The sequence below is a fragment of the Struthio camelus genome, chromosome 10 (genome assembly GCF_040807025.1).
Source record: "Struthio camelus isolate bStrCam1 chromosome 10, bStrCam1.hap1, whole genome shotgun sequence".
Classification (NCBI taxonomy): domain Eukaryota; kingdom Metazoa; phylum Chordata; class Aves; order Struthioniformes; family Struthionidae; genus Struthio; species Struthio camelus.
The window spans coordinates 7,736,325-7,759,160 of record NC_090951.1 but is presented as its reverse complement, the minus strand read 5'-3'; the positions used below and the strand labels follow the sequence as shown (position 1 = coordinate 7,759,160).

General features: G+C 38.8%; 1 protein-coding gene across 14 annotated transcripts in view; it reads left to right on the top strand.

Annotated features, from left to right (window-relative positions):
• WWOX (WW domain containing oxidoreductase) overlaps window positions 1–22,836 on the top strand; it is a 525,216-nt gene that overhangs the window by 109,278 nt on the left and 393,102 nt on the right. For all 14 annotated transcript variants that reach the window (XR_011143339.1, XM_068956305.1, XM_068956313.1 and 11 more), the window contains exons 6-7: window positions 7,042–7,130; window positions 22,073–22,258. Coding sequence is in view for 13 of the 14 variants with exons in the window: in XM_068956305.1 (XP_068812406.1) it covers window positions 7,042–7,130; window positions 22,073–22,258 (275 nt within the window). In the remaining variant the exon portion in view is untranslated. The remainder of the gene's footprint in view (window positions 1–7,041; window positions 7,131–22,072; window positions 22,259–22,836) is intronic.

The following is a 22,836-nucleotide window of genomic DNA, read 5'->3' as shown; positions in this document are numbered from 1 at the left end:
GGCACTGCTTGTCAGATGCTGAGTTTTGATTATTTGTTTACTTTCCCCATTTTAACATAATTCTACAGACTTTTCATCAGTTTTAATATTGAATTCTTTTTTTCCTGAAGAGTATCCGTTTCTCGCTCTGCATCTATCAGAAATATTTGCATTCTAAGATGTTGTCGTCAAGATTTTTCTTTATCAAAGTGGTTTTTTTCCAATTTATTTTATTTTCAGTCCCTCAAAGTCAGATGTTTTTACTGTTGTGCTATGTATTCAGTTTTGAGAAAAGGGCTTTTACATATCTAAGATATACACACTATACCTTTTGGAAGTAAAATTATACAGTAAACTAGCCAGTGTCCACTGTGTTACAGTTTAAGTAGGTCCTCAAAAGATGTCTTGTACTCGCATAAGCTACAGGGGCTGCGGCATATTTATTAAGAGCCTTCAACTCTGTATAAAACTAGAGCAGTCAGAAGTAATGGTGTCTGCTGAAAGATTCTTTATCATATGAATTTACTTTTAGTCATCTATTATTTATTTCAGCTATTTTATATGCCATTATAATAAATATTATGACAGAGAAAGCTTTTATGCTTCAACTTATTGTACTGCTCTTCGCTTCCTTGCAATCCTTCAGGAAAATGTAGCTATGCTTTACCTATATTTAACGTAAATCATCACTTACATTTGAATGAAAAATTCACTATGAAAAAAGACTCCTCCTTCAATACCAAGACACAAATGCACAATCATGTTTACTGCCAAACTGCTTTACCATGCAGTGTTCATTTTTAAACAGTTTTTAAGCTGTAAAGTGAATACACTGCATATAGTGAAATTGCTCGCTTTCTGGATGTTCTCGCTTTCCGGTTAGTTTGTGGCTCAGTAAGCATTTTTCTAGCATGTGTGCAAAATATTAGCAATTACATCGGAACATTTTTAATAGTTTTGCTTCATAGGGGGAGCAGCTTACATACAAAAATAAACAAACTGCTTTCTGGTGCTATTTCTGTTTAGAGCAATGAAAGTGAAACTTACCTAGAAATATTGATAAAGTGCTTTTAGAACTGGGTATAAAACTGTCAAAGATGATGAATGTTTTTCTTTGCGTATTTTCAGAATCTGATTGGGTTGTGTTTGAAAAAGGACTTGTTATGAGCTAGAGGATGGCATGCGTTTGGCTGTTTCTTCAGAGGCAGGATGTTGGTGACTAGATGTTGTTAGCCACAAGCTGCGCTTCGGGCATTGTGAAATGCACACACTCCTCATCCCCAAAGCACTTGTGCAGTTAGTTGTAGTTGACCGTTTTCACAAGGCTCAGTGGATAGTGCAAGTGCGTCTGCCCTACCCTGTTGTGTCCGTTCTCCTTTTGGCCAGTCTGTAAAGTTTGTCCGAGTTGCGTTGTGAAAGCGTTTCGGGATGCAGGCGGGACGTTTGTGCAGGGGAAGGTGCGGTCAGGGCACCAGCTCGCTTTGCACAGCCTGTCCGTAGGCACCACGTAGTCGTGATCCTGTGCTTTACAAGTGAGCCCTCTAAATTATTCCGACTACGTTCTCTTATTTCGTGTCCCTTTAAACGATGTAATTGGAAAAAAAAGTAGTAGAGGGAACATCAATATTATTTATTATTTACAATTTAACAAATTCTGCAGTTTTCTGTTTTAGTGTGTTGATATCATGATGGAGGTCTTAAGCTCCAGTATCTCTTGTGTTTGGGAAAGTGACAAATCCCATTTAAGATTTCACAACATAAAAATGAGGCATAATTCAGTACTGAAAATATGTGAAGCGAAATGGCGAGAGACATCAGGATAACAAAATTATGACACATTACATCAGGATTTGTAGCATACCATTAACAATCAGTTCTGACTGTGAATTACAATTGCAGTTTTGATGCCTTTTTAGCAGAAATGTTTTCTTTTTTGGTTTCATTTTTTATATACTTGTCACTGGTAATATCCTTACATTGATAGGAACCTATCTTGCAAATATGTTGCCTTATTCATAGCTTTTTTTTAAATTTATTTTTAACTTAGAAGGAAAAAAAGCATGGAAAAAATTGGAGTGAAAATGAGTTCGTAATGAAGGCACTTTGCGTCCTTGAACTGTAAGAGGAGGAATGGGTGAAATACACAGTACCTCCATGGAGTGGGAAGCACTTGAATCTCAGTTTCCGGGGAGAATCTGAGAAGAAGAGTTGTGGGACTTGCCTAAGCCCACAGTTTGTACATTTATTGGTTCCTCAGTTACTGTCTGGAGAAAACTCTTATGCTTGTTATTTTGCAGGCTGCCTTAAACCAATGTGGCAAGATGTGACCTGAGTGGACTGGGTGTCGCATGCTCCAGTTTCTTCTATGAGGGAGTAGAGCAAATGGTGTCCCTTGTGCTCAAGATGCACCTTGTGCATTTGTGAAGGAGACAGAGAGACACTTTTAGCTTCAGGTTTTTCATAAGCAAAGGCAGGGAGAATATTGAAAAAAAATTTAATTTGCTGCTTGCCTCTGCTGACCTAGTCAATAGAAAAGATACTCAAACCATAGGCAGCAAGCGGGAAGCAGAAGATGGAAGAGGTGCATATAGGCAAGGGAAGATGTCAAAAGAATTGTAATCAGCCAGAGCTAGTATCAGAATGCGCAGCACATCTACAACTAAGACTTCATGTGGAAAAAACAAAGTAAACAACTGGTAGGAACAATTAATGCTGCACGTGCAGTACCCTCTGTACTACTACTACTTCTTTTTGGAACCAAAGGGGGAGTATTTTACCTGTAAGGTAAACTTTTTATTAAACTCAGCTTTTAACTAGGCTTCATGGCTTAGTTGATTTATGCACTGCCTTGTGCTAACTCCATTAAAGGTTTCTTTGACTCTTCCTTGAAACGTTTTTAATTTGATAATCAAGATTCTGCCATTCTCTCTGTGCTCCATCATAATACCAGCTCAAAGCATGGACCTGTGACTTAAGACCTAAGTTCAAAAGAGCCACCCCGCGGCCAGCATACGGTCCTGGCTGCGCGTGTGCCACGTAGCCAGTCTGCACAGGAGCAGCAGGCGCTGAGGAGCTGCCTTGCTGGGCAGCCTCAGAGCCCTTCCCTGCGGCTGTACGCCGCCTCCGCCTGTGTGATGGAAACGTGCTCTGAGTGTGCAGAGCAAGGCAAACTCAGGACACTTGTGCTTTTGCACGTGGTGACCGTGCTCCCCAACGTTTTGAAGTCAGCTTTCTGGAGTTGTCAGTAGCAACCACCATCTCACCGGCAGAAGTAAATAGCCATTTTTGTAGTGTTCCCGCTTCTTGTGCACATGAACGTTTTTGTTTTTATCCCTCCTTTATTCTTTTTCAGGTCATTTTGATACAGTTTGAATTTCTTACCAAATATTGTCTTTATCTTCTTCTATAACTGTATGTGCGTCAACGCTAAGAGGAAAAAAAGAAGAAAGTAGCGTTACATTGTTTGAGATGCATTATTTTACTGGCTAAAGAAAATGAAGTATAATTGGAATGGTGGTCTCATTTCACTGATTGAACTGATACAGAAAAAACCTACAGTAGCAGTTTGCTTTTGCTAACAGCCAACCCTTTATCCCTTTCAGTAACTTGTTTATGATTTTTAAATTTCTGGTTTTTATATCTTCAGTACGTTCATCCCCAAATCCAGACCTGTTTTGTTCTGCCTAATTGCTGAAAGTATTTTGGAGGCATCGCAATTTTTTTTCCTTTTGGCCTTGAAATACAAAGACATTCTTTTTCATTCTTGCAATCAGCAGCAGAAACCTGAAAGCTGACACCAAGCGCAAAAGCATTACCTGAGTGGTAATATACTGTGTGGACTCGAATCAGTGTCCCCAAGAGGATAGTAACTAACAGCTTTTGCTTTAGTCTGTTGAACTACTTGGGGTTTTTTTTGAGGGGGGAGGTTGGACCCCCTTATGTCCTTGCGTTTGTAGCATTCTTGTCCTTTTCCCCTGGGAGAAGTCAGTAAAATGTTTTAACTGAGGAGAACAGAAGCAAAATAAAAGCAGCTATGCACGCTACATCTCTGTTAAGTAAACAACTTTGGACTGCAGAGTTGAAGAGACATTGTTATGGAGCACTGTTGCATAAACAAGCCAGCACTGCCTTTCTGAAGTCTCTGACCTCCGGACAGAAGAAAATATTTATGTAGGGGGGCAATGCTCTAATGATGTGCATCTTGTGAGGGTGAAAGTAAGGTTCTTAAAATTAGAGTTATCAATTGATGGTGCCTGAAAGGGCTATTTCCTGGTGTGTGTTGAACCTGTCAAAATTTTAGTTGTATTTATTGTACTGTCCTGTTAAGACTGACTGGAATAGGAAGAAAGCAATTTGAGTGACATTATATTTAATCCCAACCTGTAATACGATTGTAGCGGTCAGAATGGGTGCTAGTAAAATAAAAAGTGGATGTAGGGAGAAAAACATAAAATGCAATGAAACAGTTAAGCGCGTGAATTTAAGAGACAAGGGAGTGCTTCTTGCCTTCTTCCTGTGCTGATGCTTGTACTGCATCCTGTTGGTCCCTCCAGAAGTGCCTGCTGTCTTACCTTGTAATCCCAGTAAGTTCCATTGCACCGCAGTGCTATCAAAGCTGCTGTTGCCTAACCTGTGACTATATAGTTCCGCTGTATCTGTTGCATCTTTTTCTTTTGTTTTCTTCTAGCAGTGCTAACTGACGCTGTCTCCCATCACATCCTCATATGTAAACTCAGGAAGTGTGGGTTGGATGAGTGGACGGTGAGGTGGATTGAGAACTGGCTAGATGGCAGAGCTCAGAGGGTGTGGTCAGTGGTGCAGAATCTAGTTGGAGGCCTGCAGCTAGCGGTGTCCCCCAGGGGTCAGTACTGGCTCCAGTCTTGTTCATCGATGAATACAATGACCTGGAGGAAGGGACAGAGGGCACCCTCAGCAAGTTTGCTGAAGATACTAAACTGGGAGGAGTGGCTGACACAGCAGAAGGCTGTGCTGCCATTCAGAGGGACCAGGAGAGGCTGGAGAGGTGGGCGGAGAGGAGCTCCTGAAGTTCCACAAAGGCAAGTGCAGGGTCCTGCACCTGGGGAGGAATCACCCCATGCACCAGCACAGGCTGGGGGCTGACCTGCTGGAAAGCAGCTCTGCCGAGAAGGACCTGGGAGTGCTGGTGGACAACAAGTTGACCATGAGCCAGCAATGTGCCCTTGTGGCCAAGGAGGCCAATGGTCTCCTGGGGTGCATGGGGCAGAGTGTTGCCAGCAGGTGGAGGGGGGTGATCCTGCCCCTCTCCTCAGCCCTGGTGAGGCCTCACCTGGAGTACTGTGTCCAGTTCTGGGCTCCCCAGGACAAGAGAGACATGGCACTGCTGGAGAGAGTCCAGCGGAGGGCTACAAAGATGGTGAGGGGACTGGAGGATCTCTCCTCTGAAGAAAGGCTGAGAGAGCTGGGCCTGCTCAGCCTGGAGAATAGAAGACTTGAGGGGGAATCTCATCAATGTGTACAAGTATTTGAAGGGGGGGGGGTGTCAAGAGGATGAGGCCAGTCTCTGCGGTGCCCAGCAACAGGACAAGAGGCAATGGGCATTGACTGAACCACAGGAAGTTCCATCTGAAAATGAGGAAAAACTTCTTGGCAGTGAGGGTGGCAGAGCACTGGAACAGGTTGCCCAGGGAGGCTGTAGAGTCTCCTTCGCTGGAGACATTCAAAACCCGCCTGGACGCGATCCCGGGCAAAGTGCTCTAGGTGTCCCTGTTTGAGCGGGGGAGTTGGACAAGATGATCTCCAGAGGTCCCTTCCAACCTTGGCCGTTCTGTAATGTTCAGGCTAAACCATTACAGTTCTACAGAGTCCTATGTGGCATGTTGGAATTGCATGGAGTGTCCCTGTAATTTCCTTTTTCCTGGATGAGCTAAGCAGATTGGACTGAAAGTAGGCATAAATAGTGTTAGATAATTTATGTAGGCAAATTTAGGTTTAGGGGGAGTACAGAGCACTTACCAGCTTCCTTTAGGTGCCAGGGAGTTTACATAGTGTAAGGCAGCAGTGACTCTAAAAGTGAGGACGAGGACATACGGGGATGTATGACTTGTATGTCATAATGTTTGGTATTTTGCAGAGGATCGTAGATGTCTTAAAGTATAGCTTTTGTAGAAGAACTAAAGACAACTGTTGACTTAAGCAGAGGACGCTGCAGTGCAAAGAGGCAATGCATTTGTAGAGCTGCAGTCAGATGAGAGCTGGTGCAAAACTGTGGCTTGAAAGAGCCATAGTCCGCTTCATTCTGTGTACTGACTGGCTCTCTGCTTCAGTGGTTTGCAATAAAAATAGACTTTTGGTTCATTTTTTCCACGGTTTGGAGTGTAAGCACTTCAGAGGATCTGCAGACAGGGATCTTCAAGCTGAGCATGCTGAGAAGTGTTGGGCGGTGCTTCAGCTTAGCCCTTCCGGGGTAACCTGTCTTTTTGTGGGATTGCATATCTGGTGAAAAGTTGGCTTTAAGAGCATAAGCAAACTTTTTAGAGGATATTCTGCCCTGGTAAACTTCTATTGTATGAAAAACTGTGTAGGCCGATTAGATGTTTTCTATTCTCATATTATAGTGTCTTATGTATCAGTTGCTATGGACAATAGCTTGTTTTAGGATGAACATGAATTCAGCTGATTTTTAAAGAATATTTGCTGAGTATTTTTCTACTGATGTAGTACTTTAAAAAATATGCATTAAGAATAATGCTTACTCAGCTCTTTATTTCATGAGTTACATGCAAGTTTCACCAGCTAAATGGAAGGAAAAAGATGCATTAACATTAAAACTACCTTGTGTCTATTCACTGTGTTATATAAAGCTGTTCCTTTTATAGTGTATGTTTTTAGCAGAATCACAAAGTTACAGTGCTACTTTTGGCACTGAATTTTGTGCTCGTCCATTCTTTTTGATGATTTGTATTCACTGAGGGCTTATAATGTTAAACAAGGGAATCAGACATGTTTCATAACACACTTTCTGTAATATGATACTGTGAAGTAAATTTGCTGTTATTTATCTTTATTTTTCTCTTGTTCCAGCATAAAGCCAAGGTAGAAGCAATGACCTTAGACCTTGCTTCTCTTCACAGTGTGCAGCACTTTGCTGAAGCATTCAAGTCCAAGAATGTGTAAGTACTCAGAAAATTACATGTAATAATTTCTTGTTATTTTAATGTCTTAATCAGCTGAGCACAACTGGCAGGATTTACCCCAGCTGGACTGCTCAGAAACTACAGTAGGTGAATAAGCTTTTCTCAGGAATTGCTTTCTTGTGTACGTATTTTTACATAAATTGAAGACTATTTGTTTTTATCTTAGGAAATAATCAGCGATGGGTATTAATTATTTTTATGCAGCCTCACCTTTAATGGGAGCATGAAAAAGGCCAAAACTAAATTATCAAAAACAGCTCAGACAACTCCTATCAGTTTTCCAGTGGTTTGAAAAAAGCCTGGGGTCAAGGACCTGTCTCTGGAATAGTTTGCAATTAAAAAAAGGGGAGGTTGGGAGAGGAGGGATAATGGCATCACTTAACAATTGGCCACTTTATATTGAAAGATTATATGCCTTCCAAATGTTCTGTTTAATTTAGCTTGAAAAGAACAATGAATCACTAAATTGAAGAAATGATTTGGAATCTTTAAGTGCCAACTCTTGGCAATAAATTCCACACTTTGTGCTCTTATCCACAGTTGGACCCATTGTATCTGATTTTCGTGACTATTCAAACTTAGTTTTTTTTCTGCAAATATTTCTGTAACACATATACCTCTTACTATACTTCTCAAGAGAATAAAGCCTCTTAGACAGCTTTGAAAATATATTGTGGTAGGGAAAATACATATAAAAGAATGATTTTTTCACTTTTGAAATACTGCCAAAGCTAAATCTCACATGGATAGACAGATGACATTTTAGTACTTACTCGTCTTTTAGATTCAAGGAATTGTCAAAACTGGAGTTCTAACGCCATTTCCTTTACTGCCAAAAATCCTTAGTAACAATGTTTTTTTTTTTTATTTACCATATAGCATCTTCATATATTAAAACTTTCTTAAAATATTAAGACAAATGCTGCTTGCAGCATTGCTGCTTTATTACTAGCTCAGTGTCATAATATGAGAACAGGCAAGTGTTTTAATTCTGCTTCTTTGTGCTTTTTGGTATGCTGCATTTATTTAAAAACAGGATATTGTACAGTTAAAAGTTGAAACATCCTTCTTCCAAATGCAGCTCTTAACTTGATTTGTGTGTTGCAGATCATATCATGGTCATCGTCTTGAGTCCATTTGGCATGCATCTTGTAAATCATTAGAAGTAAACAGTCAAATTTTGCTGGAGAAATTAGAAAATGAAAACCTTATATTGAATGACACTTAGAAAATGAGAAGATGCAGAAAATATAAAATACGTAAATTCTGTTTTACTTTTGTTGGTATACGTTGTTTTACCAACATATGTCTGTTTAGCTGTGTTATGTTCTCAGTAATGGATAAGTTTTATTAATGTTTCACTCATTTTATTTTGAAAAATGTAGTAGGCAATGTTTTTAGTCTCTCTCTTGCCTTCAGGTATTTGTATCTTGAGTCTGTGCTTGTGTGTGTGTGTGTCTGGCAGGACTTCTTGAAGCATTACAGAGAAGTTTAAGGTCTGTATCTATTGTGAGGCTTGTGGGATTTTAACCAAAATGAATTTTCAGCTATATTTTGTTTAAACTCTGAAGTTGGATGGAAACCAGGCCCCACACACTGCCTGTAGCAGTAAATCTTTTATCTGATATGGATATAGAAGAGTTACCTTACAGTTATCTGCACTGGCAGGACTATGGACTAGAAGATCTCCTGAGTCTTTCTGGCTCTGATTTTTTTTTTGATTTAACAATGTCTGGATTAGGTCAAAAAGCAATTATACAGCAATAGCATGTTGTTAGTGCAATGCCAGCTCTGGGTGTCTTCTGGCTCTCATATACACTAACTACTTTTGTCTCTTCATGTGCTTGTTTTGCAGTAGTGTTCTGATCCTTTTGTCAGATCAGTCATTCCTTTGCATTAGTAGCTTTATGAGAAGTAGAAGGAAATCCTGTGGATTCAGTGACAGATGGAGTCTTGTTCTATATGCTTTGGCAAGTTTGTAAGCGGGTAGCCTGACTTTCATAGGGCTTTGGTATCTCTGATTTCAGGCATACCTTGATCGGTGCATTCTCCCCAGTTCCAGTGTGCTAGCTATAAATCATGTCAATGAACACAGGAGATGTGTGATGTCAGCGCGGAGTTTTCATCCTTACAAAATTCCTAGTACTTTAACAATAAAGTAGTAGAAAAAGAGAAAAAGAAAGTTTTATTTTTTTCTTTTTCTAAACAAAACGATCAATTGAGTTCTGAGTTCTGTAGAACTTGGTTTCTGGGACAAAAATGCAGTAATTTTAAAATATGAAAGAGAAATTTTATACATACACACACTTCATAATAAAAGTCTATATATTTATTTCAACACACTGTATGAAGAGGCTTTATGTGGTGAACATCTTAAAACTTCTGGATGTAGACGGTTTTCTTGTCTCTTTAACTTCCCCAACTCACTATTGCTTCCTGGACACTTAGGTATTCTCCAGAATCTGTTGATCTAGGTGGCCTAATAATTGAAACCTTATAAAATAGAACGTAGATTTGCTTGGCTATTGGAATTCTACTCTGTTGGGACACTTTGTGGCTCTGGATAATATTTTTGGAAGCAGCTATAAGGATGTACTTATAGTCACATCTCTGGGAGCAGGTTCTTCCCTGGCTGACAGCAATTTGGAAGAGTCTTAAAGGACTGTGTGTTTTACAGATCTTTTTCCGGATGAGGAAATTAAAATGCAGTTACTGCAGAAAAAGTCCCTAAATTTCATATACTTAATATATCAAAACCTATTGTAGCCTTGGAATGGGGGTCAGGGGAATAAAATTGCGAAGATAGTAAATCTCCTGTATCAAACAAATAACTTGCAGAGAGAGAACTGCCCTGTTGAATGTGTTTGAGAATCTGAGAGATTCTGGAAACTACTTGAAGAATGAAGAAGTGGCATCCTTTGCTCAGCAGGAATTTAACAGGGGCTGGTTACATAAAGAAAACAAATGATGCAACAGAGGGACGATTGAGAGACCTTTTGAAACATAAATAATAAACAGGAGGAAAGAGTTACTCTGGAAAGAAACATTTAATAGAAATTGGAGCGCTGCTTAATATTTAAGAGCTAAGAAGGCTTTCATGTTTGAAAGTAAAAATGAGATGATTCATCTTCAAGTTATCATGCTTCTAAGAGAGTTGGTAGAAACCTTTTATTCTGGTTTGTATTTGTTAGATGTTGCAGCCTTGCCCACAGATACAATTTGGACTCATGATTTTCAGTGGTATGCACACACTGGTAAATTATATAATATTCCTGTAAATATATTCTGGAAAATCCTTCATCCTCATAGAAAAAAACGTTTTTTTTTTTGTTTTGTTTCCATTATCTATACCCTTGAGTTGATGCAGCTTTTTCTCTTTATGAAACTTTTCTTTTATCCATGCAGTCTCAAATGAAGCTTTGGGAGATAAGATTTTGTAGATTATCCTAGATCCTGGAGTCTTGTGATCACAGCAGAATCTCAGCTTTCCTCAAGAGCAGAACAGTATTCTCCATTTTTTCTAGCTGTCACAATTGCCACGGTTCTGTGGACAAAATGAGCTAAATGTAATCATTGAAGTTGGATCTCCTGAAGTCTTCTGGCAGAGTAGAACAGAACTTCTGTGAAATGTCTGATCTATCCCTTACTTCATTGTGGGGCTGTAGCGCAACGTGAAAAACAAATGAAAAATACATAAAATACTAGTCCGACTTCCTAAAAGATAGGACTGAGGGATTCGCAGAGCCAATCCTTTATAGGAAGCCAATTCCTAATTTTATAGTAATAGTGAGTAATTTTAGGCTCTCTTATGGTTTAAAGTGCTACACTGTAATTTCCCTGATTGCTCGTGTGATTTCTGGTGCTCCTGTAGTTGCCCTGACTTGTTGGCTGGAGATACTTTCCCCACTTGACACTTCCAACAGCAGTGGGTGACCTTTGCAGGAAAAGAGGTCTCAAGGTACCTAAATGGCTAAACTTGTTACTACTTTTCTATACACATAGTCTTCCCTCTGCTAGTTTCCAACCCCGGCAGCTGATTGAATGTCTTTGTTACAGAAAGTCAAATAAGTAAACTGTTTATAAATGAAGATTTGGCATTAGCTGATTTTTTTTTTTTTTTTTTTTTTTTGTGCAATTGGAAGAGCTAGACCCTCCAATCTTTCATGTTAGGCTTCTGGAACTGAAAAATATTGAACTGAATCTCCTCTTCATTGAGTGGGCAAATTGTGAGGAATTATGGCTGGTATTAATCCTCGTGAATAGATGGAATGACTGCCCTCCTCTGCTTGTATGCAACATAGCATTCAAATTGAGTCTCGTTCAGTGTGTCATTGCTCAGGATCTGTAAGATTTGGTGGCTGTGTAGGAGTGTGGATTTGTGTAGCCGGTGCTTTGGTATTTATTTGTAGTGTACCATATAGTGTGTGTGTGTGTATATAGAGAGAGAGAGTATATTTTGTGTGTGTGTATTCAAACATATATAGAGAAAGTATACTTTATTTGCCAGCAGTTGCTACTTAGACTTTTCTGAACTGGTAGCAACAGTTCGCAATTATACAGACGTTCCATGTGTAGGCTTTCACTGCAGTTACTTTCCTATACTTTAAAACAGTATATCTTTGTGGTAAGAACTGGCATATGCTAACAGTTTATTCATTTATGCTGTGTATAGAAATATGGAAAAGACCACAGTTATGAATTATGATTCTCCATTTGGAATGTTAGTCTCTTATTATTTCCCTAACCAGACCAAAATGGAGAGGGCCAGATTTTTAGTTGGCTGCCTTAACTGAGGCCTCAAACTCCGAGTACATTCATTTTTCATGCTGCAAGCAGAAGCGCTCTGAGACCTTGTGGGTGCAATTAAAATTTCAGAGCCTGCTGAAAGTTCACCCCAGAATACGATTTCTCTTTGTGTGCTGGATTTTCATGTATTATAACTGACATATTGCATGCTTGTTAAATTATTTTTAGTTCTAATTTAACCATTAGAATAGAAATTGTATAATAAATTCTATTCATACATATAAATAGCTTTGCAAAAAAAAAATCTGTTTAGCAACTCATTGCATAGATAATTTGTAAGACCCAGAAAAAAAAATAATTTAAATTATAGGTGATGACATTTTGCCAATAAGCTTAATAGTTCTGCATTAGATTGTATCTTTGTTGGAGACAGTTGTTGCCACTGCATATAGTCTTTCAAAATTTGAATATATTTTCTCTCCAAGACTGTACAAATCTGTTGAATCCTTTGGCATCTATAGAAATACTTTCTATGAATTAAAACTAGTAACAGCTGAGCTATTAAATTTGTCTTTTGAGCTTGGGATACCATGGGCGTTCTGACAGTGCCACTGAGATACAAACTCTGAGTCAAAATCGTGTTTTAAGAGATGTCCAAAAAAGTCCACATTGAATTAAATCATAGAATCGTTTAGGTTGGAAGGGACCTCTGGAGATCATCTAGCCCAACCTCCTTGCTCAAGCAGGGTCACCTAGAGCATATTTCCCAGGATCACATCCAGACCGGTTTTCAATATCTCCAGGGAAGGAGACTCTGCTACCTCTCTGGGCAACCTGTTCCAATGCTCTGTTTCCCTCACATGGAAATGTGGAAACAAATGCATGGTTGAGAAGTTACTATTGCAGACAGCATGTATGATTAATTAAATAAGATCAAAGGTTGACTGGATTTGAAACATACATAATAATATTAGAGTAAAACTTTTTTTTTTTTCCATGTAGCAGTATTGTGCCTTATTTAAAGCCTAGGGATTGGCATTCTGCATAAACATTTCTTCTTTTTTCCTTTCTTTCTTTTTTTCTTTCTTTCCTTCTCTTCTTAAGCCCTTTTTCACAATTACCCCATTTTGGTTGCATGTGTCAAGTCATGTGGATCCGGAAACTGTTTCCAGTATTTTTTTTAATTAAAAATCTCTCAAGCTTAACCCCTCCCCTCTTTTACTGGAGGCAGAGATCATGGAAGTTTTCACAAGATCACCTTTAATTTTATCTGCTGTATCTGGAAATTATTCTTGAAACACAAGAAATATTTCCTTCCTCAGAGAAATGTTCACATTTTTTAAAGTAAAAGTCTGCATTAAAATATAGATAGAATTGACACTTCACTATAATATTAGCTGTAATTACATCTGCAAAAAGATTTATTGTTTTGACATGTTACTAAGAAAATAGGAGTTGTTAGGTTTTCATTAGATACTTTTGATGTAGTATTAATTAGTATTAGCATTTAGATGTTTTATGATGGTATTTTCTAAATGACTGAGCTTGGCTTAATTCCTTAGAACCTTTAAAATAGGGCTGTGAGGATCCCAAATGGAAGGTGGCATCTTGCAACCGTCCTCAATCGGGTGCTGGGAGGATTTCAGATTTCCCGTGTCCCTGGGGTGTCTGTTGTGCCTTGCTGTAGCGAGGTGCATGGTGAGACTGAGCCGGCGGGAGTTTGTGCTCTCAGCGTGCTGGCTCTGGAGCCCGTGCCAGCAAGTGTCTGCCTGCCCAGCAGCCCCGCAGAAGTCTAACAGGGCTCATAAGATGTTCTGGATTCCCCTTTTCAAAGTCTGTAGGCCCCGTATTCCTGAAAATTTTCCACCAGATGCAGCAGGCATGAAAGCTGTTTGGAGTATTCAAAGACGTAAAATACTTATGATTTAATGTGCACGATTAAAATGTATTATGTTTCAAATAAAACAAGGGTTTTGCAGCTTTATAGCTTAATGGATTTTTAAAGGATCTGTATATTTAATTGATGTTGTCTTTTAAAAATTCTGAAATACCAGGCAAAAGTAGCTGTTTAATTACATATACATTAAAATGTGTTTAGTCTATTTGGTTAAAGGCTTTCTATGGGAGATAATTAAAACACAGAGGCAGAGTCTTTTAGCACTTGGGTATGGATGCTTTACTGCTGACATTAGACAGGCCACGCATATGTCACATGTGTCTTAATCATAGAATCCAAAAATTTGTGTTATAATCAGAAAAGGTTGTATTTCTTCATTAGCTGTTCCCAAGGCACCAAAAATCCCAGAGGATGTCAAAGTACATTAATTTTTATCACAACATGGAATCTTTCAGGTCTGAATGGCAGCATGCAGCTGCTGGGGGCTTTCTGAACTCTATTATAGCTCTCTATTTCTCTAGGCAAAACAGAGGAAGGAGTTGTCATTGGCAAGTGAAATGTTCAAAATGCATGAAGTGTTTTATTGTGTGAATGATCAACTGTGGTCTTGAAAACATTTTCCAAGGAGTTAGCTGTTTTCCATGGGAAATATCACAAATATATAATAAAAGTAGTAATTGACCTTTCTTGTGAGTTGTACTTTTCTTTTTTTAACAAGCACTTAGTGTGTACAAATGAAACTCATATATTTTAGAAATTCATGCCAAAAAAACAAATCATTCCATGGTTATTGCAAAATGAATGCTCCCTTACAGCAGATTTATTCTTATTAGTAACTGCTTGCGTATATGTGTAAATAATGAATTGCTGTTGGGATTTTGAAACAAGATATGCGTGTCCACTTTGAGGTAGCGAATGTCCTTCGAGTTGCTGAATGAAACTTAGCAGATTCTGGACATTTTCATTGGTGCTGTCTTCCTAGCATCAAGGAGATTTATAAAGTCCCCCAAAAAGAGCAGTGTGGGGCAAAGAACAGAAATAGCGGTCCTCTTAATGTGCTAGGGCTTGAGAAAAGGAAAAACTTGTTTTTCTTTTTCAGGAAACAGAATGGAAATGACCAAAGGCTGAATGGATATAAAAATTCATTTGAAGAGCCCTATCTGATCCCTCTTCTACCCCAGCCTCGCCCTTGGACTTTCAAATCCATGTGTATGGAGGCATTTTGTTTGCTCAAGTATACAGAAGTAGCAAAGATACAACACTTTGACAAAGGAAATGTGGTTTCTTGGATTGGATTTTGGTTTGAAACGCTGTCCTTAAGAGGCAAACTGGGGAGAGTGAAGATCAGCATTGACATATAAATTTCAATACACTGAGTATAATGTTTGTTGTCAGAGCAGATGTACTTTAGGGTTAGATCATAGCAATGCAAAAGGAAATTCAAAGCTGTGGATAATGAACCCTAAAAAGGAGAAAGTGTCACTAGTATGAACCTAATGGGGAAAAAGAAACCCACCACATGCTTGTGAAATAAAATTCTCTTTCTTGCTTCCCCTCCACCCTCCTCACTCTCTCTCTGTAAATTGATAAAAGATGAGGTATATCTGAACAGGAAGAGAAGACTCTGAAGTCATGGGCTGAGTTCAGTGATGGTTCCTCAGAGACTTTCTTCTACAGACATTCAGAAAAATGGTAGAAGAGAAATGGCGTATGTACCAAATTGAGCTAATCATTGGGACAGTAGGGAAGGCATCTGCCTTGCAGTAATCACTTAAAAAGCAAGTAAAAATAATCTTGACCTTCATTTTTAAAAAATTAGTTTTCTATCTAAAGAAAGTGATTTACTGATGTAAAGATATCTGATGGCCAAACGCAGATTAAGAAGTTTCCAATTCCTGTGATTTCTAGTATCACATACCGTATTTCCAGTGTATGAAATAGCCAAGTGTGGGAGACAGGTCATGTCAACAAATTAAAACTCATCCCTGCTTCTCTTATTTCATATGTAGTTTCTGTGAAACTCACACAGGAGTGGAAGAAGGGAAAATCCCCTTTTGGATCATTTTTGAGGAAAATTTTCTTTGGGTGGTGTAGGTGTTATTAAGGTCAGCTGGAGGGCAATATTGCGAATGTTTTAAGAACTGTTTAGCTAATATGGGAACTGAATTTCTCTTCAGAAGCTGAACTTCAAAATTTTCACAGTAGTGGAAATTGCTTCAGCACCCCATTAAAAGGAAAAGTAGGCCTCTCTCAAACTCCTCTATCCCCCTAGAGCTAAAATGCCAGTGTTTCTTCAAAGGAAGATTGCTTATTAATTTCTAGAGATATAAGAAGCCATTTTTTCCTTTATGTGTAAGAAAAGCTAATAAAGGGAAAACCATGACTAATGGATGTCTTCTGTTTTGTTCTAAACCTACTGAGACCTTTGCTCCTTCTTCAAACTTTTATAAAATTCTATACCCAAGGTTTTATGGAGGTAATGAATAATGATTGAGAGATGGTTGACCTGTGTGGCAGTATGCAGATGGTATTTTATGAAGGCATAGAGGCAGGTGCTCATAACAATTCCTGTGTATTTGGTATGAGGAAAGAGGCAGAACAAGTTCAGTCCATTTTCATTAATCACTTGGAAGTGGGGCAGAAATCTTTGCTGATAACCAGTGTCAAATTCTGCAGAGAGACCCGGTAGGATGAATTTGAAAGAATTTTCCTTGCTTGTAGCAAAAGGCCATCCGTCAGGGCTCCTAGCTCTGTGTTAGTAGCTTGCCTGAAAATGAAGTCTGTCTGACAAGTATCCTGAAGTCTGTCAGCTGACAGGTGGCAACAGAGAATATTTGTACTGTCCTTTCAATCAATATTCTTAGAAAAAGAGAAGTTAGGCATAAAGCATTCTTTTCCAAAATCATGGAGTTGAGCAGGGTTTTTCTGTGTTTAAGTTTCTGTCAAACTAGAGCATATTTTGGAGGAGGTGTTGGATTCCTTGTGCGCAGCACTGAGATTTCCTGCTGCTGCGTGACTCTCTGTGACTTGCTTGTTACTCAGTTTGCAGTTATTGCTACTCATGTGATTGAGTGGGATTTCTGGAGATGGTTGTTTAACTCATTTTTTCTGGACATCCATAAGACCAGCCTGGACGTTGGCTAGTTGGATCATCTTTGTGAATCCACACGTTTCCTCACAGAAAGAAGCACCCTTTTCCAACGCTGAGTGAAAGCAACCTGGATTTTCGGTGTTATGGGACAGAAAAGTTTGATGGGCTGTGACTTTGCTTCTTTTTGGAGGAGAAGTCACAGCTCTCTGCCTTCTTTCCTGGCCGTGACATAGGTCTACAGTTGCTTATGGGACTTTGGGGATATTGCAAGGCCTTTTCTGTTGAATTTCTGTGTAATTCCAAACAGTGTGAACTTTTCAAATCACTTGAGAAGTGCCCCAGATGGTGTGACATTCTGCTTCATGGGAAGATTTGAAAGTATTCCCTTTGCATAATTTCTGGTTAACTATTTCATTACATTTGAAATGGGAGAATAGCAAAGCCAAGAACTCTGTTGACATTTTGGTGGTGTTTGTTTAACCTCCTAGTGCACAGGCTACATTTGTTAAAAAATATTATTCTTACCTTTGCAAATCATCAGTAATTAATTCCCTTGGAAATATCTACTGCTGTACACAGCCGGCTTGGGAGGCTGCTGACAGATCGTAGTTTTACATCAGGTGCTAACAAATTGATTATTAAATTTCATAACTAACTGATTTATAGCAACAACTTAATTTCTGTGTCTCTCTAATGTATTTGCTTATTGTATTTTCCAATAGTGCAGAGGAATTGGATTGCGTAGTTGCTTCTAATGGCAAATTTAGCATAGCATGTAAGATCTGAATAACTTGCCCAGCGCAGGAATTAGCTAGCGATGCATCACACGCTTGTGAAGTGCACAAAATGGTAAATATCTCAGCTGAAAAACATCTACTGTTAAGGGTGTCCCTGTTAATTCCACTTGCTCTTTGGCTCTCACTAAATCCAAACTATGCTTACCAAGATAGTAACTGTAGCGCTTGCACTTCAAGCACTGTGTTCCTCAGTCTCAGTCATGCTGTCAATGATAAGAAACAGTGACTATATGCTATGATGAAGCAGCTGATGTTCAAGTCCCAGTACATGCTTAAATTGTAATGGTAAAACACATTAGCTCACTTGGTGTGATGTAAGTCACTGACTGAAGACATTTTAAGGAGGCATAGGGGTAAATTTTCAAAACACTGCAAGGTTTTAACTATACAGTGTTTCCAGAAATACCAAATAGGAGTCACGGTTAAACAGAGCAGCTTGCTAACGTCAATGCCAGGAGTAAACACTACCAGAAAATTTTGCTTTGCTGCTGACATTTTTTTTGTTGGTTTTAGTTGTGCTTTTGAGGTAGAATTACAAACAGTTTTAAAGTGAGGGGAGTTTTTTTTCTTGGGCTCAGGAGGAAGCCTAATGTAGATCACAGCAGTGTTTTTAATGAACTTGTGAACAAGGTCGTAGTCCTGTTATCACTTCCAACTCCTCCTGTCATAAAGCAAAGCTGTAGTGCCAGATGTGTGGTGTGAATTGTCATGTATCTTAAAAATTTTGCTCCTGCATAATGATACGTTCACTGATACGGAGCTCGGCACCGCTGAGATTAGAATCTGTCGTCTGTGGCTAAAATTCGTAACTCTGAGACGGCTGTTACATAGGTAATCTCATTCATTTCCTGGCGTGAAAATGTCCGGCTCACAAAAACGTACATGCCAATTTACAGTAATGGAGCCTTGCTAGTAGCCTGACTAGGGAGACCAAGGACTTTATGGCCGTGGATGCGGAGCCAGCGCGGACGGGGCTGCTTTCCGCGCCGCGATGCAGCCCAGCGGCACTTTATTAACGGATTGATGCTGCCCTTGAGGTTTCTGTTCTGTGGTGTTTTCCTGAAGATGGTTTTAGACCATTTAAAAGCACAAACACTGATTAAAAATAAAGTAATTCTGAAAGGGAATCCGATGTTACCTTTGCACTAGGATATCAGTTTAAAATGTTTCTGATTTAATTGTTATATTCCTTCACAGATAGCTTTTATAGGACATTGTAAATATCTGTAACTTCAGTCTCTTAAATTCCAATTATGTTTATGTAAAAAAAAAAAAAAATTAGAACAAAGATGTTATTTGAAAAATTACAAATCTCATGAAAAAGACTGAAGCATAATTTTCTTTCTGCTGTAAAGCTGAATTAAATGCGCTTACAATTTAAAATGGACCACACTTTATAGTTTTATAATTCTTGAATCCTCTTTTTAATTAATCGAGCTGGCAGATTTAGGTATCGAGTGTGTATTTCACCTCTGGTAGTTTTTGTGGACTTAGTATTAATGAGGGCTATTACAGCCTGGATAGGTGGCGTAGGGCAGAGGTTCATGCGTGGGTCCGTTCTGTCTCGGTGTCGCCCGTCACTTCAGAGCACGTCGTTCCATGCAGCTCGGCTCACCCATCAAACCGAAGGACACCTGCCAGTACTATTACACTTGTTATGCCTATTGTATTTGGAATTCACAGTGCAGTGTCATGTGATAATGTCATTGTCTAGTAATAACTGCAAAAGAAAAAAAAAAAAGTTTTGTAGTTGAGGTCGATGGGAAGACTTCTACCTGTCTCCTTCGTGACTCACTTTCCTGTCTTTCACTTAGGCGGGAGCCGTGTGCGCGTTAAAGGGCAGCACTTGCCCTTTGTGGATCTGCATATTTCACAAAGGAGGCAGCTATAAGGCAGCAATCAGGTTAACACGCTCTGCCTTATGCTAGTTATATGCTATATCACAATTACCAAGTAGAATAGTAATCCCTTTAAAAATTGCCATATTTGCTTTTGGAGGGTATTGTGGTAGTATTTTTTTTTTGTATTACGGAAGTGCTGATGAGGCTCAGTTCTCAAATGGGAGGCTTTTATACCAGAAACTGCATCTATGTAGAAGAAACTTGTTCCTTTCCTAGCAGATTTACAAATCTGTAAATTAATTCTTGCCAGAGCTTTTCAGAAACTTTCAGAAGAGATGCTGAATCATGCAAAATGTGTGCACATGCCCTCTCGATCTTCATGAGGCTTTGTTTTCCTCCTGGCAGATGCAACTTGAACGGGCAAAACGAACAGAGGTTAGAAATGAATACTGGCAAAACAGCACTTGGCAGAATACTGGCAAACATATTTTTGATAAAAACATGCCACAAATGGTCTAATACCTTTTTAAAAATATAATCTTGAGTATCTTGGTAAACAGCCTGCCTCAATTTTATTCCCTTCATGCAAGCACAGTGTGCTGAGTGGGATTGCAAAGATGAAAAAAGCAATGACTTTTTGCAAGTCAGTTTGAATAGAAACAGCGACTCTTGCCTTTAAAAGGGCACGCTGCTTTATCTTCGATGTCTTTTGCCAGGTGTAGAATGTATGAGAAGATACTATGAATCTAAGTTTCACTGCCCAAAAAGAAAATCAGAAATTCAACCCTTCAGAAAATGAGCTTCCCGAAGTCCATAAAATAGATGTTTCATACTGCTTCTGAGACTTTTTATTATTTTTTTCCAGATTGGCACAGATACTAGATTGTTAACTTCGTATTAAACAACACTATATTGGTAACTTCTCCACGGACCTGAAGTTGAAATTTATTTTAATATGGAAATGTAGCGTACTGTTTATATCAATGATCATGCAGCTCTCTCAGTATTTGACTGAAGTACATTTGATTCCCCCAGAAATGTTTTTGAAAACTAGGCTATCAAATTCTCGGATTTTCAAACATACCTGAAGGAATCTAATTCACTTAGAGTTGTTTGACAATCTGAGGCTTCATTTTTCACATGCTTTTCCAGAATTGCTTTTGCAGAAGCTCAGAGTTGAGATAAATGTGCCTTTCAACCATGTAGGAAAATGATCCTGACTTTGTGTCGCTTAGTTTTTTTTGTGTGGTTGGGCTGCAAGGAAGTACTTGAAAAGAACAGAAGGCAAGCAGTTCTTTTTCCTTCACATCAGTTTGCTGAGTGGGAGACCCTAGAACTGGGTAAGGAGACACGGTTGCTTCTGTTTTTGTCATGAGATTTGGCCAACTATGGTGAAGACATAATAGGCTGGAACAAGCAAAACAAACAAAGGTGACAGATTTTATTACTGTGGTATTAGGACATCCCAGATATTGGTACATGGTTAGTGAAGGGGTGAAAAGTATTTGTTTGACAGTCATTACTCTGTGTGATCCATCTGAGGTCTGAGAAGCAGAGCCTTTCCCGGATTTCATAAGTATTCAACAAAAGATGAGAAAAGCCAGCAAAGGTGTTTGTCCTGGATGTTGGTTGGAGATTGAGAAGGCTGCAAGGTGGCCAGCATCCTGACATTACAGTGGAGTTGTCAAAGAAGCTGAAGGTTTCTAAACTTGAGTTTTGACTGTGAGATGTATATGGCAGGTTCTCTTCCAGTTTAGTTGGAATGGTAAAATCTTACCTTTTACAAAGCAGATTAGGAAAACTTCATTTCAAGATGCCTTAATCATAGCTTCTCTATAGAAACTGGGTTAGGTGACTTCAGTGGAGGAGGACTGCGTTTCGTAGATCTCATAGGTATTGTTTGCAGTCCACCAAAAATTACACCTACTGGCATTTTCCAAGGAAGATGTTTTTATTTTCCAACCCAGTCTTTTTAAACTTCTTATATTTTAACAGAGTACTTTGCAAGCCTCAAAGGAATAAAATGTGCGGGCATAAGCATTATTGCAGTCTAGCTTCTTTTCTTAATTCCTTTTCCTGTTGTTTACTGAGAGGACTAGTGACTTTCTACAATATCTGGAGCAAAGTTACTCTAGTCTACTCTTATAGACCAAAACTTTTCCTTCCTCCTTCTACTACTGCAATGGTTTGATAACATCTGGTTGAATGGATGGGACGTAGGGTATTCCTGAGCCATATTTATTTATATAAGTAAAAGAATCTGATCTGCCCATGCATGTCAGCTCTCCATTCAGTAGTCACTATTGTTCTGAATGGTCCAAATTTACAGAGATTGTGATGGTCCTCCAGTGCTTGGTTCTAGAGATGCCAAGTGTTACCATTCTAGTTGCTGTTTTTGGAGGAGGTGGAAAAGCTATGCGACCTTGTCCTGGTGGGCATCTTGAGATGACATGTTGACCTAATTCACACAAAAATGTAATTAATGTATTCCACTGAGCTTTTTTCTCCTTGGTTTAATTTTATTCTGTAATACTTTGATTATTCAGGCCTCTTCACATACTGATCTGCAATGCTGCCATTTTTGGTGCTCCATGGTGCTTGACAGAAGATGACCTGGAGTCCACCTTCCAGGTGAATCACTTGGGGCATTTTTATCTTGTCCAGCTCCTTGAAGATGTTCTGCGCCGTTCATCTCCTGCAAGAGTAGTTGTGGTATCCTCAGAATCACACAGGTTGGTTAATGTTACAGTATACTTTTGATTTATCTGAAATTTGCAGTCTTTGGAGCTGAAAACTGATATGGCAGAACTTCATTGGAAATAAAGAACTTTTGAAAAATGAAAGGCCCTGCTCTAAAGCATTAGAGCATTATTGGTATAATCTGTTGGAAAATAGAAGGTTCACTAATGTTTGTGGATGTTACTAGATCTGGCTCTATTGCTGTATAAAGTGTGCTCTAGTTTTATAATATTGTGTAGGTATTTTTTGATCATTCTTTGTATGAATGCAGATTTTCACTTCATTTCAGACCACTCATTGATTTTGCTAGAAGATGGAATAATAATTGATTAAATCTGAATGGCATGACCTATATTGATTTGTCATTCAACAACTTCAACATCTTACCAAGAAGAATGTGCAGTTATTTTAGTGGGAGAAACAATGCAATTAAAAACTGTTAGATGAAATCCAATTGTTTTATAATGAGAAATTAGGGAATTCAATGCAGACATTAGCTGTATAATTGTAAAATGGCAAATACTGTAGTTAATAACATATTAGAAATCTGGCCATACCTCTTTTGGTTATA